Source organism: Streptopelia decaocto (assembly GCF_964273445.1).
Source record: "Streptopelia decaocto genome assembly, chromosome: 2".
NCBI lineage: Eukaryota > Metazoa > Chordata > Aves > Columbiformes > Columbidae > Streptopelia > Streptopelia decaocto.
In genome coordinates, this window is record NC_138655.1 from 63,421,793 (window position 1) to 63,442,926 (window position 21,134).

General features: G+C 45.3%; 1 protein-coding gene across 2 annotated transcripts in view; it reads left to right on the plus strand.

Moving 5' to 3' along the window:
* The first annotated feature begins 1,245 nt into the window (after positions 1-1,245).
* Positions 1,246-21,134, plus strand: part of PARD6G (par-6 family cell polarity regulator gamma) — an 86,146-nt gene continuing 66,257 nt past the window's right edge. The window contains exons 1-2 of one of the 2 annotated variants that reach the window (XM_082045073.1): positions 1,246-1,306; positions 2,014-2,130. In XM_082045073.1, the coding sequence (XP_081901199.1) occupies positions 1,277-1,306; positions 2,014-2,130 (147 nt within the window). In that variant the 5' untranslated portion in view covers positions 1,246-1,276. Of the gene's footprint in view, positions 1,307-2,013; positions 2,131-16,966; positions 17,266-21,134 lie in introns of those variants that run through there. The other variant, XM_082045074.1, reaches the window with a different exon arrangement.

Below are 21,134 nucleotides of genomic sequence, written 5' to 3' on the forward strand. Positions count from 1 at the left end.
TGCTGCAGGCATTAGGTTTTTGCTTGGCAAACCCCCTTTTTGAAACCAAATGGTTCTCAAATAGGTTGTTCAGGAGCTCTCAAATCAAGCTCTGTTACCTTCTCCTCTGTACAAGCTGTAGGTATGTCTGTACGAGTAAATTCACTGTGCCCAGCCCCACTCCCTGGCACTAAGTGTGCTCCACGACTGTATACTTAACCTCTCCTACCCACCAAAGAATGGTCCTATACCCAGGTTGCCTTCTGGAAGTGGTTTCTGGGACAGGAGCTCTTTGGAAGATACTCTTTGGCAGCAGCTATGCTAACAATTTAACAATACTTCGTGATTGTTCAACAATTTGAATAAAATTTTTTAATAACAGAATTAGCAAGTTTTGTCTCCTGGGAATGGTCCCTGGCATTGTTAATGGTACATGGTGTGCCTGGGCTGGGAAACCAACATCTGCATGTGACTCCTGCTGCTTGCTGGAGCTCGGCTTGTGGGTCCTACCACGAGTTCCAGCCTCATGCTCTTCGCTCCCAGAGATGGATGTTCGTAGCCAGGCAGCACAAACTTGGTGTCATCCACAAACTGCATAAACTTCACCCCTTTGTTCCGTCTTTCAATCAACAGCCCGTCATGGGACTCTACTTTGAACGTCCTTAATAAATGAGCCCTTTTTATGAAGCACCAAGCATACACAATTCCCAGGCCATCCATGAAACTTTTTCCTGAACTCAGGAACCAAAGTTCGATTGGCTTCAACACATCTCACGGCCACAGCTCACATCACAGCTCTGTGAATGCTCTCCTTCACTGCATATGCAGCTGCCTTCATATGGTCAGGATTTGAGATCCAGTTGGAAAACATCAGTTTTAAGATAAGCAAATTCATCTTCGGTGAGCTGTGCAAGGCAGTTTTAGTTCTGCCTATCTGCTGAAACCAAGCTGAGATGAGAAGGCAAAATGCTTCCTTTCCCATAGTCCAGCAATGATAACATTTTTAATATCAGGTTCTTTTAGGAAAACTATACTATGCCTGCGTGTTTTATTTGGGTGGGAAACAAGTTTTTCTGACTACTTTGTCTCCATAATTTCTTCCCTCTCTCACCACCTTCTTTCTTTCCAAAAGCTCTGAGAAATGAGGAGTTCTTCCCTCTTTATCACTGGAAATAAACAGCTGTTCCATGCAAGCTTGTGCTTCAGGAAGCAAAGCTGAAACCACTATTCCCCTACACACTGAATATTGAATGTTGCATCTCTTGGGTGTAAGCGTACATTCTCTGCACTGTCAAGGATGGAACCAATGCTGAAATGCCTGACGAAGGTCAGTAAAAACTTTAATCTTATTATATATAAAATCCAGCCTAATTCCAGGACAGGCTTCACTGTCTCTGCTGCTTTCCACTGGGCAATACAGGCTAGCCATCTTGTAACATTTAGGGAAGCTGGAGTGACAGTTCATCACTCCATGGTGGACCAAATGTAGGTTAATGTAAAAGTGCTAAACCAAGGCAACACATTAACCACAAAAGAACTTTGCCTTCCTCTTAAAAATAGAACTGGGAATGCTTTATACCAGGCTGCCCATAATAGCTAGAGAAATGTGAAAAACAGTCAGAAATTACGAGGACTTGGTGAAATGAACAGAGGGCATTTGGAGAGTAAGTGGTCTGTGGCCTGATGGAAGGAAAATCTTGTATCAGGCAATGACAAGATGATGTGTAAATATAGATGGAGAGGGGATGATGAAGTTTGGGGTGGTGTGTTCTTAAAGGCCAGAGGAAAACCTTATCATGGTGTGGGGCCTGGTATCAAAAGCTCAGTCTGAAATCTGAGTCCAGTCTGATGTCCTACCACTGATGCTGAGGAAGACATGAAAGAGCTGAATGACAGATTGCAGTCAGTTATGAATAAAATGCCAACACAGACCTGCTACTAATAACAGAAAAGCTTAGCTCTAAACTGGAAGATGCTGTGAATCCATATCGTCAGTGAAAAGGGAAAAAAAATCCATATGACTTTCTTTTCTAGCAGGAAGCATACTTGTATCACAAAGTCATGAGGTTACCCCCAGCTGGGGAAACAAGGAAGTGGATTGAAATTGCCCAGGCTGCCATGTCGAGAAGAATGACTGTGGAGAACACTGAGGTAAAAGCAAGGAGCTGTGCCCAGCCATAGGCATCATTTCAGCATCATCAGCAACCTCACAATGAAGCAGTGGTGGGCAGCAGAGGAGGCACAACATGGGGGATCTGAAAAATGCAGTTGTCTCAAGCTACCCATTTCTATCAGCAACAAATCTGAGCTCCTTTATTTGAAGGATGCATGGTGCTGGATGAAATCTGAAGGCCTCAGACAGCAGTGTACTGAGCAGCTTCCAATTCCTACAGGAAGAAATAAACAAATGAGAAGGACTCTTGGCCTGAATTTGATGTTCTTTTATTCATACAGGTTCATTAGTAGCCAAAATTGTCCTGCAGGCAGCACAAGCTCTTCTGCCTCACACCACTTTTCCGGCTTCTCTGTCAGGAGATAATGACTTGCCAATTGTCTTAGGTTCATTAGTGGCAGAATTTCACATTTTAACTTTCCTGCTGCTATGTCTGAGGCCCAAGTCCTGGCTTTCCAGTCCCTGTTAACTAACTCTTCCTGTTGGCAATGTATTAAAAGGAAAAAAGATACTTTTGTTTCTCTCTTTTATTTTCCAGGAACATTCTTAACTCATCCACCTTGAAGCTGATTTGAACTGGGAGACCTACTCCTGCAACCTGGTAGCTGGCTTAAAAACTAATAGATCACAAGATAACTTCTCAGGAGCATTCAAACCATATGTGACAAGCTCAGTGACACAGAGTTCCCGACTCTTGTTTTGTATTTATTGCTGTCACCTACCCCTTCACTTAATCTTTTTCCGAAACACTTAAAACTGGTAGCAAATTTTCTGAAAATAATTTGAAATAACAAACTAGACATTTCCCATGAGAATCCCCAGGAAGAAAAATGTGGATTTTATCAGTATTAATTCTCAGCTGGCACTTTTCCCAAAGAATTATTGTTTCCCTAAGAAGTGGTTTTGAGGCAACTTTATAATATAACTTTAAATATGCTGCATATTACTCCAAATTTCATACATTTTATGAAAAGAGAAGGCTAGCATTCAGCAAAAACATACTTTGTACTTGTCATTCTTATGGCTATTTTATAGACTGCAAACTTTCTAAGAAAGCACAATCCACCAAACCTAGCTGGAAAAGACTAGTGTTCCGAGCAGTTATTTGCTGTTGAAAATGAACAGTAAAAACTGATCCCTGCTGTAGCTCTGCTGGTGCTGTGTTCATGAACTTCCAGCCCAGAGAACCTCATCTTGGCCACATTGCTTTCCCAGTTGCCTCAAATGATAGATGGTGCATTTCCACAGTTGCTGCACTGTTAGTAGAAGAACAACCACATATGTAATGTCACTCAGCCTTTAGGTTCTGAGGAAGGTTAGGAGTTAACAGAAAAAGAACAAACAAACAGAAAAAAATCAAAGACTAGACCGAACATATGGTATTGCTTCTCCTGGTGTGCTCTTCTGGCTTCTAGCAGCTGGCAGCACAGAGGTTTCTAGTCAAAGAATGTATCTGCAGCTCTGTGTTTATTAGCCTTGATAGCCTTTCTTCCATGAGTTGAATTGTTTTCGAACTAATTCAGTCTTTTAGCCTTCACATCATTCTACGGCATCCCACTCTTTAATGGTGTGCTATGGGAGAAAAATACTTTCTCTTCTGTGCTTTAAACTTGGTATCTGATAACTCTACCTGAAGTTTTCTAATCCTTGTGTTATGACACAGTGTCATTAATTACTCCTTATTTACCTTTTTCATTCACTTAATGATTTTAGAACCTCTCCAGTTTCTCCTCTCAGTCCTCTTTCCTTCCAGACTGTGGAGCTTTAGGTCATCTTCTGCAGTAGAGAAGCTGTATCACACATCCTGCCAGCTTCGTTGGCCCTTTCAGCACTTTTTCAAATTCTGCTATGCCATCTTTGAGAGACAGGACGAGAACCACACACCAGGTATTCAAGAGAGATGCTCACTGTGGGTTTCTATAATAGCATTGCTGAAGCTTTAGCCTTCATTTCCTAATAAACCCAAGAGTCAATTTATCTTTTCAACTAGCAGTGAATCAATGTCCCAGGAGACTGTTGTTTTAGAAAGCAGGTACTATGTCTCTGCACAATGATTACCCAAGCGGCCTCACGTAGTCCTTACTGCTTCACATACTTCATACTGCTTTGCATTAAAAAAAAAAAAAAAAAAAAAGGTTGCTGGAGCTGCTTTTCAGGTGTGAGCTTGCCAGCAGGAATTCCTAATAGAGACTACCTGCTTCACGAGCCAACACAGTCAAGATGGGGTGTTGAGTGTCCAGGTCAGCCACAGCGGGCAAGACGGACAGCCCTCCTCACATTCAAGTTGCTTGGTGTTTCCTGGCACAAGATCCTGCCTTCTCTTTCTTATGGCACTGCCAAAAGTGGGTGAGCTGAAATCTTCCCTGAGTGCCTACTTCAGGCTAGTTTAGTCTTGTCGGGAGTTGATTTTGGTTTGGGATTTTTGTGGTTTGGAGGGGGTTGTCTGGGATTATTTTGTATTGTTTGTCTCAGGCAAAACAGCTCCACCACTGCCAAGGAACAGGCTAGGGAATGTACCTCTTATCCATACTTAAAAGAAGTAAATTGTGTGATCTTTCATTTGGAAATTACTAATGTTAGCAGGATTTGAGAAAAAGATCGTATTCACATAGAAGATATTTGCACAGTGTTTTGTTGAGTAGGAGACTTCTAGCATCACCACTGACATGCATCTAATTTTTTCCAAACCCTTAGCCTGTGAAAACCCTCCCCAGGTTAGGCACACTTACCTCTTGCAGGTCATGCTGGGTCCAGACACCCAAACGGTGTAGGAGGGCCATCACTCACTCCTGTGAACAGCAGGAACCTCAGGCTTGATGGGAAACATCTCCAAGTTGCACCAGAAGAAACAAGCATCAGGCTGGGCTGAGAGGGAAGAATAAGATGAAACAAAGGAACCTGAAGAAATTTAGGGAAGCAGCAGGGGAAGAGCAGGAGAACCAAGATTCACCTTAATGCAAAGAACTGACCTGCTTTGGAGAGGAAAGAAAGTGATGAGGGAAGTCATTATTTATAGGATCCTGTTTTATTTCCATCCTGTAGTGTGTCCTGAGCTCATCAGTACCTGACTCCAGTCCAATGAGCTTCCAGCCCTTGCCTGGAGTACTCAAGCTTGGCTCCCTTCGGTCCATGTGTGTCTCTACCTCCAGCACCTTCAATACCAACAAGCTGGATCCGTGCTCTGCAGGCAGGCATTTTCCTAACAAATTACAAGTTTGAAATACAGAGCAGGACAAAACCAAATGCCATCACTCCCCGTAACACACAAAAAAACTAATCAGGGCCTGTCAGCGTTTTCTGACTCCTCTCGATCACCCACTCCTCAGAGACTGCTTTTCTCCTGGCACCCAGCATCACCAGTAACGTCAGATCCCAGCCAGTCGCATGGCGCCAGCGCAATGGGAACAGAAGCCAAGGCAGTTGTGGGAAAAAGGCCATTGTTCCAAAAAATTCAAATGATGTCACTCCGCTCCTTAACGGCATCAATAAAACACCCTTTCCAATGGCAAGTGCCTCTCTCTGCAGTTGCCTGCAGTGAGGGTAGAAGGCATGGAACGGATTAGCCTGCTTTTAGAGGCTAGATGCTTATTACAAAAACCACATTTCAGTATAGACTCCCTTTCCCCCTGGACATGGAGCCAAGTGGCACCGAGGTGCAGGGTCAGGTCCCTCAAAGGGACCTCACCCAACATGAGGGTGTGTGGACAGCAGTGATGACTTGAGTGTGCCTGTTCTCAGAGGGAGAAGTGACGCTCGTGCTCCTCGTTATTGTACTCCCGCTTACTAGTTGTCACCATTTGCATTGTGACATCTGCTAGAAAACTTAATCGTGGGTTGTGGCCCCACCGGAGTAGGCCTGAACAGATGTAAGAATGAAGTTTCTAATTATCTTAACACTTTTATGGCAGGGTGTCATAAACACAAGTTAATTAAGCCTCATGCTCATCCTGTGATGCAGAGATACATCTATTCTTTTTTTCATTCTGATTTACAAATGAAGAAGCTGAGGGACCAGTTTATATGTGCTACTTGGTTCTGAAGCCCAAGCCCTCCCCTGGCCTCTCCTCTTCAGCTGCTAGGTACCTTCCTACCTGCCAGAAGATCAACACATTTTGACTTGTTGCTGATAAAATTAATGGTTCATGTATCCTGCCCCTGCAAAATCCTAAGTTTTCTTACAGTGAAGAAAATCATTGAGAGTTTCAACATTCATTACTTCTCCCTACCTCGGTGCTCTGGAAGCACCGCCAGCCTGGGCTGCCCCCTTTCAAAAACCAGAGAGCCAGCCATGGCCTTGCCATAGATGCATTCCCAAGGGCACCCATACATATATGAGTCATTAATCAGGCGAGGGATGACTCTTAATTGCCCAGGAGTTATATCTCTCTGTTGTTGCCTATCACTTGGCCCTCATGATGCTTACAGCTATGGATGAACCCAAGGAAAGTCAGACCCGTCTCCCTTGTGCCCTACAGGCCACCCATTGTGATAGATCCCAGACATCATAGGATATCAGGGAAGCTGCTGACAACCTCCAGACAACCATCCTAGAGCTGACAACCATCCTAGAGCCATGTGTATAGAAAAACCATAGGAAAGAGCTGGCATGGCTGCAGAGCTGTGCTGGGACACATGAGGTGCCCAGGTGAACTTCAGGCAGGAAAGGGTAGAATGAGGCTCCCTAGATAACCTGCCCTGCCTCTGAACCTTCATAGGAAAGGAAAAAACAACTTCAGACCCTGTCTCAGGAGACATCTCCCTTCCAGCCCTCTTGCCACTATCCAGAAGCTGGGTACTTGGAGAGCCACACAAATATTCCCTTGCTCCTCTAGCCACAGGGAAAGGGCTGGACACAAGGCAGCTGGGGCAAACGGGGCTTTGTGGGCATCACTGCCTGCCTGCAGGCAAACCATGTGCACTGGCAAGGCTGACTTCCCAGCCAGCCAGTGATCCCTTTCCACAGGCAAGCAGCCCCTGAAATGGCATTTTACTCTTTCATATCAGTTTCTGAGATGTTAGGGGAGTCTCGAGCATTCAGATGGAGAGATCATTAAAAAAATTTTAAGGTTACTCAAAGCAGACCCTTAGAAACTGAGATCTACAGAATTAAGCAACTATAAAACCCCTACCTAGAGTTTCCAGAAGGCCTTAATTGTACTTGCTAAGCAAAACTTGCTGATGTTCATGGTGACGATAAAAATCCCAGGCACTAGCCCATAGTTAGATGACTCTCATAAGTTAAATTGTCTCTCTTCTATTTAATAATCATTTTATTGCAGAATCACTGTGATAAACTGGCCTAAACCTAGAGTGCTGCATTCAAGCACCCTTTGTACAAAACTCTTCAAGCTGTCAGAGGAAAAATAAGGAAGTCTATTTCAGCCCAATTTTAATCCATCAGTTTTGAGGTTAATGTTTCTATTATTTATTCATTATTGCAGATTTAGAGGAATTGGCAAAACTGATCTCAGAGAAGGCTCAATTTAGGAGTGACTGCTGTAGCACTATACTACTCTGCGGAGGCCTTACCACTCAAAAGAGTATTTAAGAAAATACACCTTGACAAATGTGCAAATTATGATGAAGCCCTTTTTACTGGTGTCTTGTATTTTGAAGACAAACTTGTCATTGAAAACTGAGGCTCCTTTGTTTAACTGCTTATACTGGTGAGCTACAGGCAGAACCATACTTAGCGGCAATGCTGTTGAACAGATGGTTCCCTGTTTTACACATGATCCTGGAATGCAATAAAATTGTTTGGTTCTGGGAAACAGTTTTTCCTCCCATGTCACTATCAAAATGGCCAAAAGGCCTGATTCTGAAATCCATACTCCCACAAGTAATCCTCGTTCATGCTTCAGGAAGGCGCAAGTTATGAAGGAACCAAAAAAAAAGTAGAGAAACATCACCCTTGCATAGAAATATTCTCATTTCCTGAACTTAAGAGAGTGCAAAAGCGAACTTGCTTTGGGAGGAAACACAGATAAAGAACCTACGTACATCGCTAGCAGCAGAAACACGGGCAGGAAAATATGTAAATGCACTACAACTAAAAACCTGTGATGACTTCAGCAAATTGGCCCGAAGAAAGAGTGTCGGGAATCTTCTGAGAGATTCCTCCTTTCAGCACCTTGAGCCAGTAATCCTCAACACTTCTCATCCCTTCACACCTCATGGAGGTTGTCAGTGTGGGATGGAGGTTAGACCAGAGATCACAAAACTGGGTCCTTCAGCCACAGAGGTCAGGAGGAGTCTCTTGACTGAAAAACTTAAGGCCACATTCTTGGCTGATATGAACCACTGTGGCCCCCCCAAAAAAGTCACACTGAGGCTCTGCTGCTCTACACCCACTGAACATCTGGCCCTCAGCCTGTGGGAAGAGATATAATGTGCCTCATGCTTCATGTATTTCTGAACAGCTGCCTTGAAGGACTCCTTCCAGCCTCACATGAGACTGTTTGCCCTTGCTGGAAGCTCTGGAGAGGATTAATTGTGCACAAACAATTTAAAACTTTAGTGTTTGCAGGGCACAAAGGCATGTTGAAAGACATCCCAAATGTAGTAAGCCGCTTCTTGGCAAATCTCTCTGCAAATCAGGTGGGTAAGCAAGAGATTATGTCCAGTCCCAGACAATTAAGAGCTTCACAGTGTCTTTCCATACAGGAGTTTTCTTCGGTAATCCTGACAAGATCAGGTGATTTCAACCTGGCACAGCTATGTGCAGGGGTTTGGCAAACATTGGATGGATTTTGCTATGTGAATATATGTGACCTTTCCCTCTAATCTTTTTTAAAATTATTACTATTAATCAGGAATTACATCTTTGAATCTATCTTTATCTTAACACTGCCACTGGTCTAGCGGATCTGCCAAAAAAACCTCCAACCTTGCAAAGAGCAGACTTAGAAAGTCATCTGACCTTTTTTTTTCAGCTAAGAAGCTTTCAGCTGCAGTGTGTTACATTTTTTAGGGATTCAAGTCAGTAAGCAAAGAGTCAAGAATCGTATGTTGTACGACTCACATGGTTAGGACAGTTTCTTATTTTTTTCTCTTATTAGCAGGTGACACCACTAACCACTACTGAGAGTGCTTGACTTAATAGCTAGACACAGTACCTTACAAATTGCATAAAGCTGGAAGTCAGGAGTATTTAGTTAATTTAGTTAAAGTGACCTTTAGTCACTTCCAAAGTGGAAGTTCTTAATAAATTATACTTTAATTAAGATTCTAGTTGCTTCTTCCAGTTAATTGCATCCCATGCCAGCCTAAAAAGCTCTCTGTGTTTTTGGCAAGGGACTGAGTTAGGCTAGGCAAAAGTCATATTCTCCTACTTTGTTACCAAACTCCATGCTTCAGCTGCCAGGGCTAATAAAAATGGCCAATGGCATTCATATGAGTTAAATGGTTACACAAAAGAGATTAAACCCCATTTTTGATTAAGAATTGCAGATGGGTGCCACAGGCAGGTTTCTCTGTTCACTAAGCTAGTTGGATAAGCAGTTGGGCCATAAGCAGAAGGAAGGCATGATTGTACCTTCATGATAGCAGCTTTCTTGTATAGACATTAACTCTGAAAATTAACAGTACTACTTTTCTTTCCATTTATTAATTTAAGGAAGATGTGGTCAGCTTAACTCCATTAGAAAATGTGGTAGCTACTGCAGAAGAATTACTGCAGTGTCATAGTGCGTGCTTCAATAGTTTCACACACAAAAGGTGCTTGGGAAGATAAAGATAATGCTAACTGCATAAATTATTTGATAGTACTGGACTATTTAGAAGATGTATCCTGCACTTGCCAACTTACAATTATGCTTCAATTTATTGTATATATAGGACCAACAATTAAATTGACAAAGTGAAGCACAGCTTTCTCTCCAGGGAAGAGAACTGGGCAGACATTCCCAGGCCTGTGATCAGCAGTGCTGCCTTTAAATCAATTATATTCTAAAAGTATTTCCATTCATCATTCTAATATCATAAGTAACTGCTATCTGCACAACAGCTTTCATCTAGAGACTTAAAGAGCTTTCTAAAAATTAACTCAGTGCTTCTTGAACAGCCATTGAATGTCCCAAACCCATACTACCAACCAATGAAATCACCTTCTTTGCCAAAACCTCTGCTTTCTCCCTTTCTCTTCTCTTTTTTTAATTAGTTTTTGTTACACCTACTATCAAGTTATAAAAGCATGCAGTGGATACTGAAACCTTGCTGGTTTATGTGATTTTTATAAGCTACCACACATAAAATTTGTGCTGATTCCAATGTTCCATGGCAAGAAATCACATTGTAAACAACAATTTTACCCCATGTGGAAGGAGAAGGGCTTGATTCTGGACAACTTGTGGAGGATAAGATCTATTCTTCTGCTGAAATTAATGACATCTGGGAGTTTATATTGTTTTTTCATATTTTTTTTCCTTAGTTAAGAAAGGAAAACCAAGAATCGAAGCAATTGAAAGGGAGAAAAAATCATACAATTCAACAAATACATGGGCAGAACAAATATAGTTTGAATATTTTTCTGGGAAATAACTTATCCTGGCAATTGATACAGCCAGAGCATACTTTGAAGGCAGAACAAGGACCACAATCTTCTCTCCTCCCTCCTCCCACCCCCAAACTCACCTCTGCAAAGCGAACTCACTTTTGCCATCCTTGTAAAGCACTGTCACTTATAACTCCAGTTTCGGTGTAATTTGGAAAGAGGATAATCAGTCTGACAACCCACTTGCTGGTGATGCTCAGAGTTTGGCTGCTGGGATTGTGGCATCCCAGCAGCTTTGGTTCCCGAATTATTTGCACGCTGACATGTGTCAATACGTCACCAAGAGCACGTATCTGACTCGCTGAAACCAGAGCACCTGCGTGCGGACAGTCTGGGGAGCTCTACCTGCTCCCTGCGGCACATCAACAGCACTCATGCTGCTCCCTGCGGCACATCGACAGCACTCATGCTGCTCCCTTCCCAGTGTTGTTTCAAAAACAGAAGTAAACTGAGCTCTAAAATACAGTCCTCCTGGCACCCTTTTGAGGCCAAGTTCCTACTCCCAGTGCTATGACTGGACTTTTTGAGCATACATGCCTGCTTGAAGCGGGAAGGTGAGTGTGACTTTTCCACTTGCTTTTGGGCAGAGCCATCATGAACACCATCCTGAGACCTCTCGGGGCACGGCCAGCCACCAAACAGTGATGGCAAAGCCCAGTGATGGGGAGGGGAGCAGAATTCTGCAGAAACAAAAAAGAGAAAGGGTGTCAATAGCATGGAGTAGTTCTCTGGAGAAATTCTGGGAGCTGCGAGAGCAAACGCCTGTTTGCTCCCTGCTTGCTCATGAGCTCTGCAGTGCAATTCAGCAGGTCCCGTTCCCTCAGCTACAGCTTTGGTCTCTCTTCTTGGAGTATTTTGTAGTAAAGTCGTGCAAGAGGTTTCCTTGATACTTCACCATCTGGTAGAAAAGAAGCATCGGATTTCCCCACCCCTTGACAAAAAACACCCGCCCCTCTTCGCTCTTTTTGCTATTAAATGCACATGCATCTGTTGAAGGCCTGAAGGCGAAAGCTCTTAAGAGGAAAGAAAAAGGAGACATTTCACCACCGTGAGGGATGGGACAATGGAAAACCACTGAAGCAGCTGGTCTTCTGTCCTGGAGCATCCATTACTGCTGTGGCTGGTGGCATTATTCATCCTGCTCCCCTCCAGGTAGGCTCCTTCACTGGGGCAGCCAATGTTCCCTGGCATTGTCCCCCACAGCTGATGAAGTAGAAACCACCCTCACTGTGACAGGAACGCTGCTCGCTACAAGCAAAACAATAGTTGTCATCCCCACTCTTCTGTCCCTTGTCCTATGCTTCACTTTGGTTTACATTTCAAGAAATCAAAACCAGCCTGTCATTGCAGCAGCTCCCCCAAGCCCTTAGGACTTACTATTCATAACTCTTGCAAATTCAGCACAGGGGGGGAAAGGAGAAAAATAAATCCTTGTATATGAGTCTGGGGTATTTTTTCACCTCTCAGAGTATGCTGACGACTTGTTAATACTAATAAGGCATGCAGCCAGTCGGAGAGAAGCCCCCTGCATGCTGAAAAAGAGCATTGCAGGAGTGTGAGTCAATCACACATTGCAGCACCTTTCATTGATCTGATAAATAAAACGTTCTGAAAGCAGGAGTATCTGATTTTATTTTTTTTTTAATGGCCTGTCAGGATCCCAGGGTTGTGGCATCCCTGCCCAGTTTAGGGCAAGAAATGAGGGTATTTGGTACAGTGCTGCACGCACAAAGGGGCAACATGGCTGGGTGAGAGCAAATGTGCCCCTGTGCTCTGGATGCATCTGGGGACAAGGCTGCAAGCAAGGGCTGAGAGATGGGCACCTGGGAAGAAGCCGTGATTTAAAAGCTCTGCAGGTCAGAAACAGGGTAAACTAACTATGGATTACTAAAACAGATGAAGATTTATAAGAAATTGTCAACGGAATGCGGTGCCCTTGGCAAGCATTGAGAAAAAAAAGAATCCTTGAAAGGTGCCTGAGCAAAAGCAGCTAAATTAAAACCATCTTTGCAACCGAGTTTGAGGAGGAAAACAGCTGGTAGGAGCTGCAGTGCCTGGTGCAGCCTGAAGCTGGGATGGCCTGGGAGCACACGCGGTGTTTTGGTTCCTGCTGGTACATGGAGCTGAAGCCACTGCTCATTACAGCACAGCGCGGGCATGGGGAGGAGAGGCAAGAGAAGGAGTTTTCTCAGGCTGTCTTAATTGTGCCTCAGCTCTTCTCTGGAGGAAAGGGGTTAAACCTGCAAGTAATCTGGAAATGGGAAAAAAAAAAATAAAAACAAAACCAAACCCCAAAACAAATAAAAAAACCCACACCCACAAAAAAAAACAAAAAACAAAAAACAAACAACTGTGAATTTACAAAAATGGACTGAACTGGATTGCAGTGAAGCTTGACGGCAAACCATTCACTTTAATAAATTATTAAATATTAATAAATAATATTAATAAGTAATATAATATATTATTTCATAAACACATATAATATTATTGTATTTACCTGAAAGGAGGTTGTAGCATGGAGGAGGCTGGTCTCTTCTCCCAAGTAGCAAGTGATAGGATGAGAGGAAATGGCCTCAAGCTGTGCCAGGGAAGGTTCACATTGGATATAAGGAAAAAAATCTTCACAGAAAGGGTTGTCAGACATTGGAACAGGCTGCCCAGGAAGTGGTGGAGTCACCATCCCTGGAGGGGTTTAAAAGACGTTTAGACGAGGTTCTTAGGGACATGGTTTAGTGCTAGAGTTAGGTTATGGTTGGACTTGATGATCCTGAGGGCCTTTTCCAACTGAAATGATCCTATGATTCTATGATTCTATTTCTACTGATTTAAGAATACAGCTACTTTTTCATACTGTGACTCTCTACCCATGCAATTTTTAGCCTAACCAATGATATTCAGAAACAGGTCATTCCCCAGATCAGGGTGGCTAAAAATTATTTATATTAATTTACAAAATAATGTATATTTAACTCAAATTGGATTTATTGTAAGTAAAACATTTTATTTTAAAAATGTGTTCATCGTTATGCTTGAAATCATGGCAACATATATTAAAACCTGAACAAAAATAATGGAAATAAAATATCTTTTTCAGGTTTACCAATAGAATTTTTTAAAGAGGCAAACGGATCAACTGAGAAAAAGCAGCAGAAACCAAATTTTGTTGACGTTGTTTGAAAAGAACTTTTGATAGCAATAGCCTCTTCGAAGGCATAAAGAGCATATTTATTCATATTACTGCATTCACCTTGTTTACTGAAATAAGTGCTTAATGCAAGGTTGAAAAAGTGGCCAGGAATGGAACACCAGAAAAGCAGTTCTTCTTATGACAAATAAAAACAAAGAAATTAAAGGAGAGGCAGTGATCTACCACTTCTAAATTCTTGTAGGATGGAAGAAATGGAAAAAAAATTAGCTCCACTCCCCAAATACAGTAATTTGTGTCCTCAGTGCACCTATTAGCTTCAAAGACAGGGTAGATGAGAAGAAGAGGATTGTGTATTCATGTGGTGGCAGAAATATGAACAGGATCTTCAATGGCTGCTGCTGATAGGGAAGGGAGCATGGAAGTCCCCTTAGCCCTGCTGGTAAATCAACTCCTGTCTTATGCTTTGAAAAAATGTAAATTTATTCTTTACTAATCCAGCATGGTTTACCAGCATTTATCTCATCCAAAAATACATAATTTTTGTTCATTTTCATTGAATTCCCATTCCAGTTAGGCATAGCTTGGTAGGCATTATTAGTTTGAAGACTCTTTATTAATATAAAAGAGATGGTAATGAAGTATATGCACTCCCTGAAGGAAGCATAACATTAAAAAAAAAGACAAATTAGTTTAATCTGTACTTCTCAAATGAACATCACAAATACAAGAAGTACCAAATTTAAAGTTAAGGCTAAAATTAAATTGCTTATTAGTTGCAAACTGTTGAGAACCTACTCCTTCTTAGAAAAAAAAATAAACAAACTAAAAATTTTAAACAAAAATCAGTACAGATCTTTCCTTCTCTGTGGCTGTGGTTCTGAATTCAACCATGTCGCCATGTGCCTGCAATGTGTAAGAGAACTCCCATGGCTCTTTCATGACCCAGGAGGTAAAGCAAACAGCAGGGTCCCCTTCCAAGGGTCAGCTGGAGGACAGGTGGGCTGGAATAATATCCCACCTCAAGTCCCTGCCAATGCTCCCAGTGACACAAGTAATACCAGTATTTCCCCCATTGGAGATTACATGACCAGACTGGTCCTTTAGCTACTGATTAACTTCACTCCAGTGAACTGGCCTTGTTGCTCCAGACATTGAACCACTAAGCCATATGGATCCAGCTGTTGGATTTCAAGGTCTGTCTTTAAATGGAAACTTCCCAAAAGGGATGTTCAGCCCCTGAGCACCCCAGGGATGCTCTATCTCCACAGCTCGGCCTCAGCCCATCACAGCAGGGAAGCAAAGCCGCTGCATTGCTCATGCTAAGATAAAAAGAGGGAAAGATCAAGTTCATACAAACATTTCCTTTCTCAACTCTCTATACTTTATTTTTCCAGTTTAACTTACAGCAAGCCTCTCAAAAACAGTGCAAGCCCTGAACATGATGCAAAGGTTCATTTCAGGTCCATTTTCCAGTAAGCTGGAGTTGGTTTGTAGCTGGGGCATATGCTTTGATCCTCCCACTTGGAGTCACATAAAAAGTCAACTCATCTTTTTTTGCCCCTAAATTCATGGTTATTCCCCGTCACTGCCATTGACACCTGCCCAGCGGGTCTGGAGAAGGGAAAATGGGTGATCGTGTCTGCCAGGACTTTATGCTCCTTCTTTAGATGGGCAGACAATCCTAAGAGATGTCGGGCAGTAGAAAACTGGTTTCACAGGTCTGTGCTTTGTCCTCAGCTTCTTCACATCACGACTGTGTAGGAAAAAATACCATTGTCAGAGACTCTCAGTGACTAAAAGAAATTGACTGAAGGGAAAAAGTCTGTTAGAACTATAAAGGTAGAAGATGGAAAAAAATTAGTTCCTTCGAGATTTTCAAACGAATAACCTACCTAATCATTAAGAGCTGCTAGCGGAGGGAAGCAGTCCACTGATTTATTCCAAGGAGGGAGTAGTGCAAACTTTCCTCCCAAAGCTGATGGTCTGTGGTCTCAAATTAATGACTTGCAGCACTTTCCAGATCCCAATGCTCTTTACAAGTAATCAGAGCTGTCTGGAAAGTTCACGTGGGGCTCTGTGGCACATAGCAAGCACCTCTGAGCATGCCTGGTCTTGGGGACATCATGATCTGGCAGCTACTTTGAGACCCCACCTGGAGTACTGCATCCAGCTCTGGAGCTCTCAGCACAGGAAAGACACAAACCTGTTGGAGAGGTTCCAGAGGAGGGTCACCAAGATGATCAGAAGGATGGAACACCTCTCCTGTGAGGACAGGCTGAGAGAGTTGAAACTGTTCATCCTGGAGAAGAGAAAGCTCTGGGTGAGGTTATTGTGGCTTTTCAGTACTTAAAACATGGAGACAGACTTTTTAGCAGGGCCTGTTGTGATAGGACAAGGGGTAACAGTTTTAAACAGAAGGAGGGGAGATTCAGGCTAGATGTGAGGAAGAAATTTTTTTACAGTAAGGGTGGTGAAACACTGGCCCAGGTTGCCCAGACAGGTGGTAGATGCCCCATCCCTGGAGGCATTCAAGACCAGGCTGGACGGGGCTCTGAGCGACCTGATGTAGTTGAAGATGTTCCTGCTCATGGCAGGGGGGGTTGGACTAGATGACCTTTGAAGGTCCTTTCTAACCCAAACTATTCTATGATTCTACTTTGTGTGTACTTTCTGTATGCTAAGTGACTTTGGCAGCGGGACCACTGTAAAACTAGGCAGGTGCACACACCTGCCAAGAAGCACCAGAGGCCTAACACCACCCCAATATAAAGCTATTTTATTTTGCAGCTGCACCACCGCCAACCTTCCAGGGCAATGGTTTAAAGCAGCGCTGGAACAGCCCCTCCAGCCCCGGCTGCCGCCCGTCCTCGGCAGGCCGGTCCCGCATCGGCCGGACCGGATTGCACCAGGGCCAACTCTCCTAGTAATTCCTGCGGCACGGCAGCTCGGCCGGGGTGTCTCCGAGCCTCCCCCGTACCGCGCACACGCGTGGGACCCGAAGACCAGCGGCCGCCGAGGGGCGGGGCTCCGGCGGGCGGGGGCGGGGCCAAGCCCCGAGGGTGGGCGTGACCATGGGCGTGGCCTGTCGGCCCAGGCGCCCGCCCGCCGGGAGCCGCGGGCGCGCGGCTGCTGGGAGCCGGAGCGCGAGCCTCGGCGGAGCGGCTGCTCTCATTGGCGCGCCCGGGACAAAGTGCCCGTGAGCGGCGGAGCGGTTAGCGGGGCGCCGCGTGCCGCCTGCCGCGCGCGGGGCGATCGGCTCGCGGGGGCGTCCCGGGGGCGCGCGGCCCGCGGCGGGCGGGAGGCGGTGGCTGAGGAGGGGAAGGCAGCGGGGCCGGGAAGATGAACCGGAGTTTCAACAAATCTCAGAGTCTGCGGTATCTGGAGTGCAGCGCGGTGGAAGTGAAGAGTAAGGTGAGGAGAGCGCGGCGCGGCCTCGACCGGCGGCGGCCCGGTGCGCCCCTTCCCGACCCGCTCCCGTCGGCTCTCCCGAAAATGAATGGAGCCCCCCCGCGCCCGGCACCCCTCACTGTCCCCCGCCGCCTCCCCGCCCGGTGGTGCCGGAGCCGTGCCTGAGCCGCAGCCCGGAGAGCGGTGACGGGTTGGCGGCAGCCTGCGGGAGGCGGGGATCCCTGCTCCTGGCGCAGCTCCCAGCCTCGCCCCCGGCGAGCCGCCCCTGCCCGGCGTGTGGCGGCGGCGGCGCGACCCTTCCCCGCCCGCCCCCGGGGCGGCGACGGGGCCGGAGCGGGCGGGCGCCGGGAGCCTCGCGCTCGATCTTTTGTTTCGCCGCGGGGACTTCGGCTCTAACTTTTCTGGGGCAGCTCGGAAAGCGCCGGTCGCGTCGCCTGGCGGGAGGCCCGGGGCTCCGGCCGGGGACGCCAGTGGGAGCGCGGAGGCAGGCGGTGCCGCCCCCCGGGTGCTCCTGCCCCCCGCAGCCGCGGGAGCACGCTGTACTGGTGCTACGGCCAGCTCCCGGGTGGCGGGTCGAGTCTCCTGGCGTGGTGGGGCAAGAGGAGCGGAGGGCTGGAAGGGAGAACTGCCCGGTCCCCCCGGCCGGTGCTGGTGGCGCCGAAATACTGTTAGAGATTCGAGTGGGAGAAGCCGGAGCGAGGCCTGTGGGAAGCTTCACCCACCCGCGTCTGTTTTACCAGGTGTTACCTGGGGGGTGCCGGCACCCGCCATAAGCCAGCCAGGTTTTGCACGCTCGTATTGTTAGGAAAGGAGCTGTGCAGAAACAGCTGCATGCTGGACCTCGCCTTCTTAACATGATATGGTTGTGTCTATGGTTGGTCTTGCTGAGCTGGCTTAAAGAGGTTCTGGTCACTCTTTGTTGAACCAGCACATCTAAATCTTGCCTGCCACCTCTGTATGCAAAAATAAGGAGCATTTAAGCAAAACTGAGAATGAGAAATCTCCCAAAATCTCCCATGTTTTATATACATGTAACAGAAAAGGTGTAGGCAATGCATAGGTCAAGAAGAGTACAGAGTAACATTAGCACATCCTGGAATTGTGCACAGGCCTGATCTCCTGTTTAGATGGTATTGGAGACAATGTTTTTGGGGCTTTGCACTTGATGCTCCCCATTTTTGCTCCTTTCTGCTGTTAGTGTTTGCATTCAGATCAAACAGCCTTGAGCAACACGTAGACCTGAGGATGGTGGGATGCCTTCTCTGGGAGAACTACCTTATGTCCAAGGGACTCTCCAGTCATTTCTAAATGTGGCACCTGAGATGTAGGTTGAGGCCCTTATTTCCTAACCTTCTGTTACCACTTGAAGGGTCTCAGCTGGCATGGAAAGTTACACTCTGCTCCCATATCTGGGAAGTTTTCTTTCAGTTTGCACTGGTTCCAAGTTGTAACCCATGCACAACACTAATTGTGGTCCCTAAATGCTCCATCCTGATCCTGTTTTCTAGTTACTGAGTTAAACACTGTGCATTGTATGAGCTTCAAACTAAAACCTTGACCTTGTTTTTTTCTTTCTAAGTTCATTCTCTCTATTCTAATTAAATTTGCCATAGCTTGAGTTTGTTCTATTAACAATTAAAAAACAACCCTGTGAAGAACACCTCATAGCTTCCTTTACAAGCTGCAGAAATCCTGTAAGTGAATCCTACATAGTTGTATAGGCACAGGGTGATGTACGGTGGTTGTAAGTGTACGAATGACTATGAGCTTCTGGAGAGAATGAAAAATAAACTTCTGCGGGTGGGAGGGGTTTACTGGAAGTCTTCTGGAACTCAGGTTTTTCACTCCTGATGTCCCTGAAGTTACTGTAGAGAACTGTACTGCATTGGAAGGAACCTTAAAATAAAGGCTAAATAGAAAATATCCTGGTGAGGGCCTACACCCAGCGATGATCCATTAACATGCAGCGTGGGTCGGTGGAGGCTGTGCTGTTGAATTTCCTGGTGTTGGTGGGGTTTTACTGTTAGTGTGACTTGTGCACAATAACATCTAAAGTGTTTATGTAGCAGGCTGTTGCAGGTTGTTGGTGAACAGAGGGTGGTACTGACATTGCGAGATGGTTTGTTTGTAAAGCTTATAGGTTCCCTCTCACAGGGTTACCATTCAGTGGTTAGAAGTAGATCCAGTCAAAAGCTCTGGCCAATAGTACCTGGCAAGGGACCTTATACCTCTTGTTAAAACATGGTAATCTTGTAGGGTTGGTTATGATGCTGTTTGTCTTGTCCTTGTGGACCACTGGGTTGTCCTGCTGCAATCATCTAAAAATACCTTTTTTTAATTTTTTAAAAAATTTTTTATTGGGTGAACTATCTAAGACTGGGGAAACAAAAAGATTCAATAATGCTGCTTTTGGTAGCCGTATGCAGTCAGTCTTTTAAACATTTAGTTGCCTGTGTTTTGTAAGTAGGAGGCCTGTCTGGACCTGCCTGGGAACTCGAAAGTTGAGTCTGAGAACTCATGATTTTGCAGCTATCGCCTGAGAGCGCAGGCTGCCAGTTGAGCAGAGGTGGGTGCAGCTCAGCCTCTGCGCCGGGGCATGCTGCTGGCCGGGGATCAAGGGATTCTCAGGTGGCTTTTCAAAGGCTGGGGACGTGGCAGGCCGTGGGCAGGTGGAATCCCTTTTAGCGAAGGAGCTGGGTGTGACAGAGTGCCGCTTTTACACAACGAAGTGAAATGGCTTTTCTCCTTCTCTGCAGATTGGGTTGGGCGTGAAGGAGCTCTGGAAAAAAATAGCTGTGGGGAGTCCAATGGGTGATAGGCTGCAGCCGTTGGGTTTTTGATAGCCCTGCCTCTGTTATGATAACCAGGTGGTTCCTTCCTTAAGGATAAACCACCATCCAGCTGGTGTGTTGCATTAGTCATGATTCAGAAGTGGCTCCTGTGAAAACTGACCAACGTTTTCCTGTATTTCCTGAGTTTCTGTTGTTTTCTCCAAAGTAAAGTTATTGGAAATTGGTTTGTGCCCTTGATTATTGGAAGGGGAGAGTTTGTCAAATCCTCAGTACCACACTGGGTAAGACACTTTTCTGGCAATCCCCAAGTATCCTTAAGTTTTAAGATTCCTGATGTGGGCCAGAGGATTATTTAAAAAAAAAAAAAAAAGGGTGGGGCAGGAGAAAGAGGGAGTCTTGGTGGAGTCTTTCTTGGTGGCTGAACTCACTCCAGCTTTTCAGCATCCTTCTTGTGCTGAAGGGTCAAAACCTGCACATGATATTCTTTCTTTGCTCAGTAGATGTGTGAGCTTTGGGGATGATTGGATTTCAGCTGATCTAAACCAGCCTGGACCTTCCCTGGACCTAGCCTGACCCATCACCCCCACTAGGAACATGGACCAGGAGTATGCTTCAGCCTTCAGCACTTGTGTCTGTGGATATTTCAGTGCCTTGTGACTACCTGGGGGGAACATTTGCAGTGATGTGTTCTTTGGCTACATGTCTTTGCAGGAGGATGAGCTTTGTGGCACTGTGTAAAGCCTCTTGGTGTGCATCAGCTCATTTTTTCTCTGAGCGTCTGTAAGGTGCTGCAGAAGCCTCTTGGATCACTGTGCTTCAGCAAATACAGAAGGAGAAAACAGCATCAGCAGACCTCTGTTTTGAGACACGGCAGTGATGGGAATCGCTATAGTCATCTCCTTTAAGAAGTCCTCTTCGTTTGGGCTCAGTGCTTCCTCCCTTCCTCTGCGTCCTCCCCTGGGAGCTGGCCTTATAATCAAAATACTTAAAAGCTTATTGCTAGATAGAAAGGTGGCAGGATAAAGAGAAACCTGCTTAGAAATTGGCACATATTGTAGGAAAATATGAATAGAATTGTAA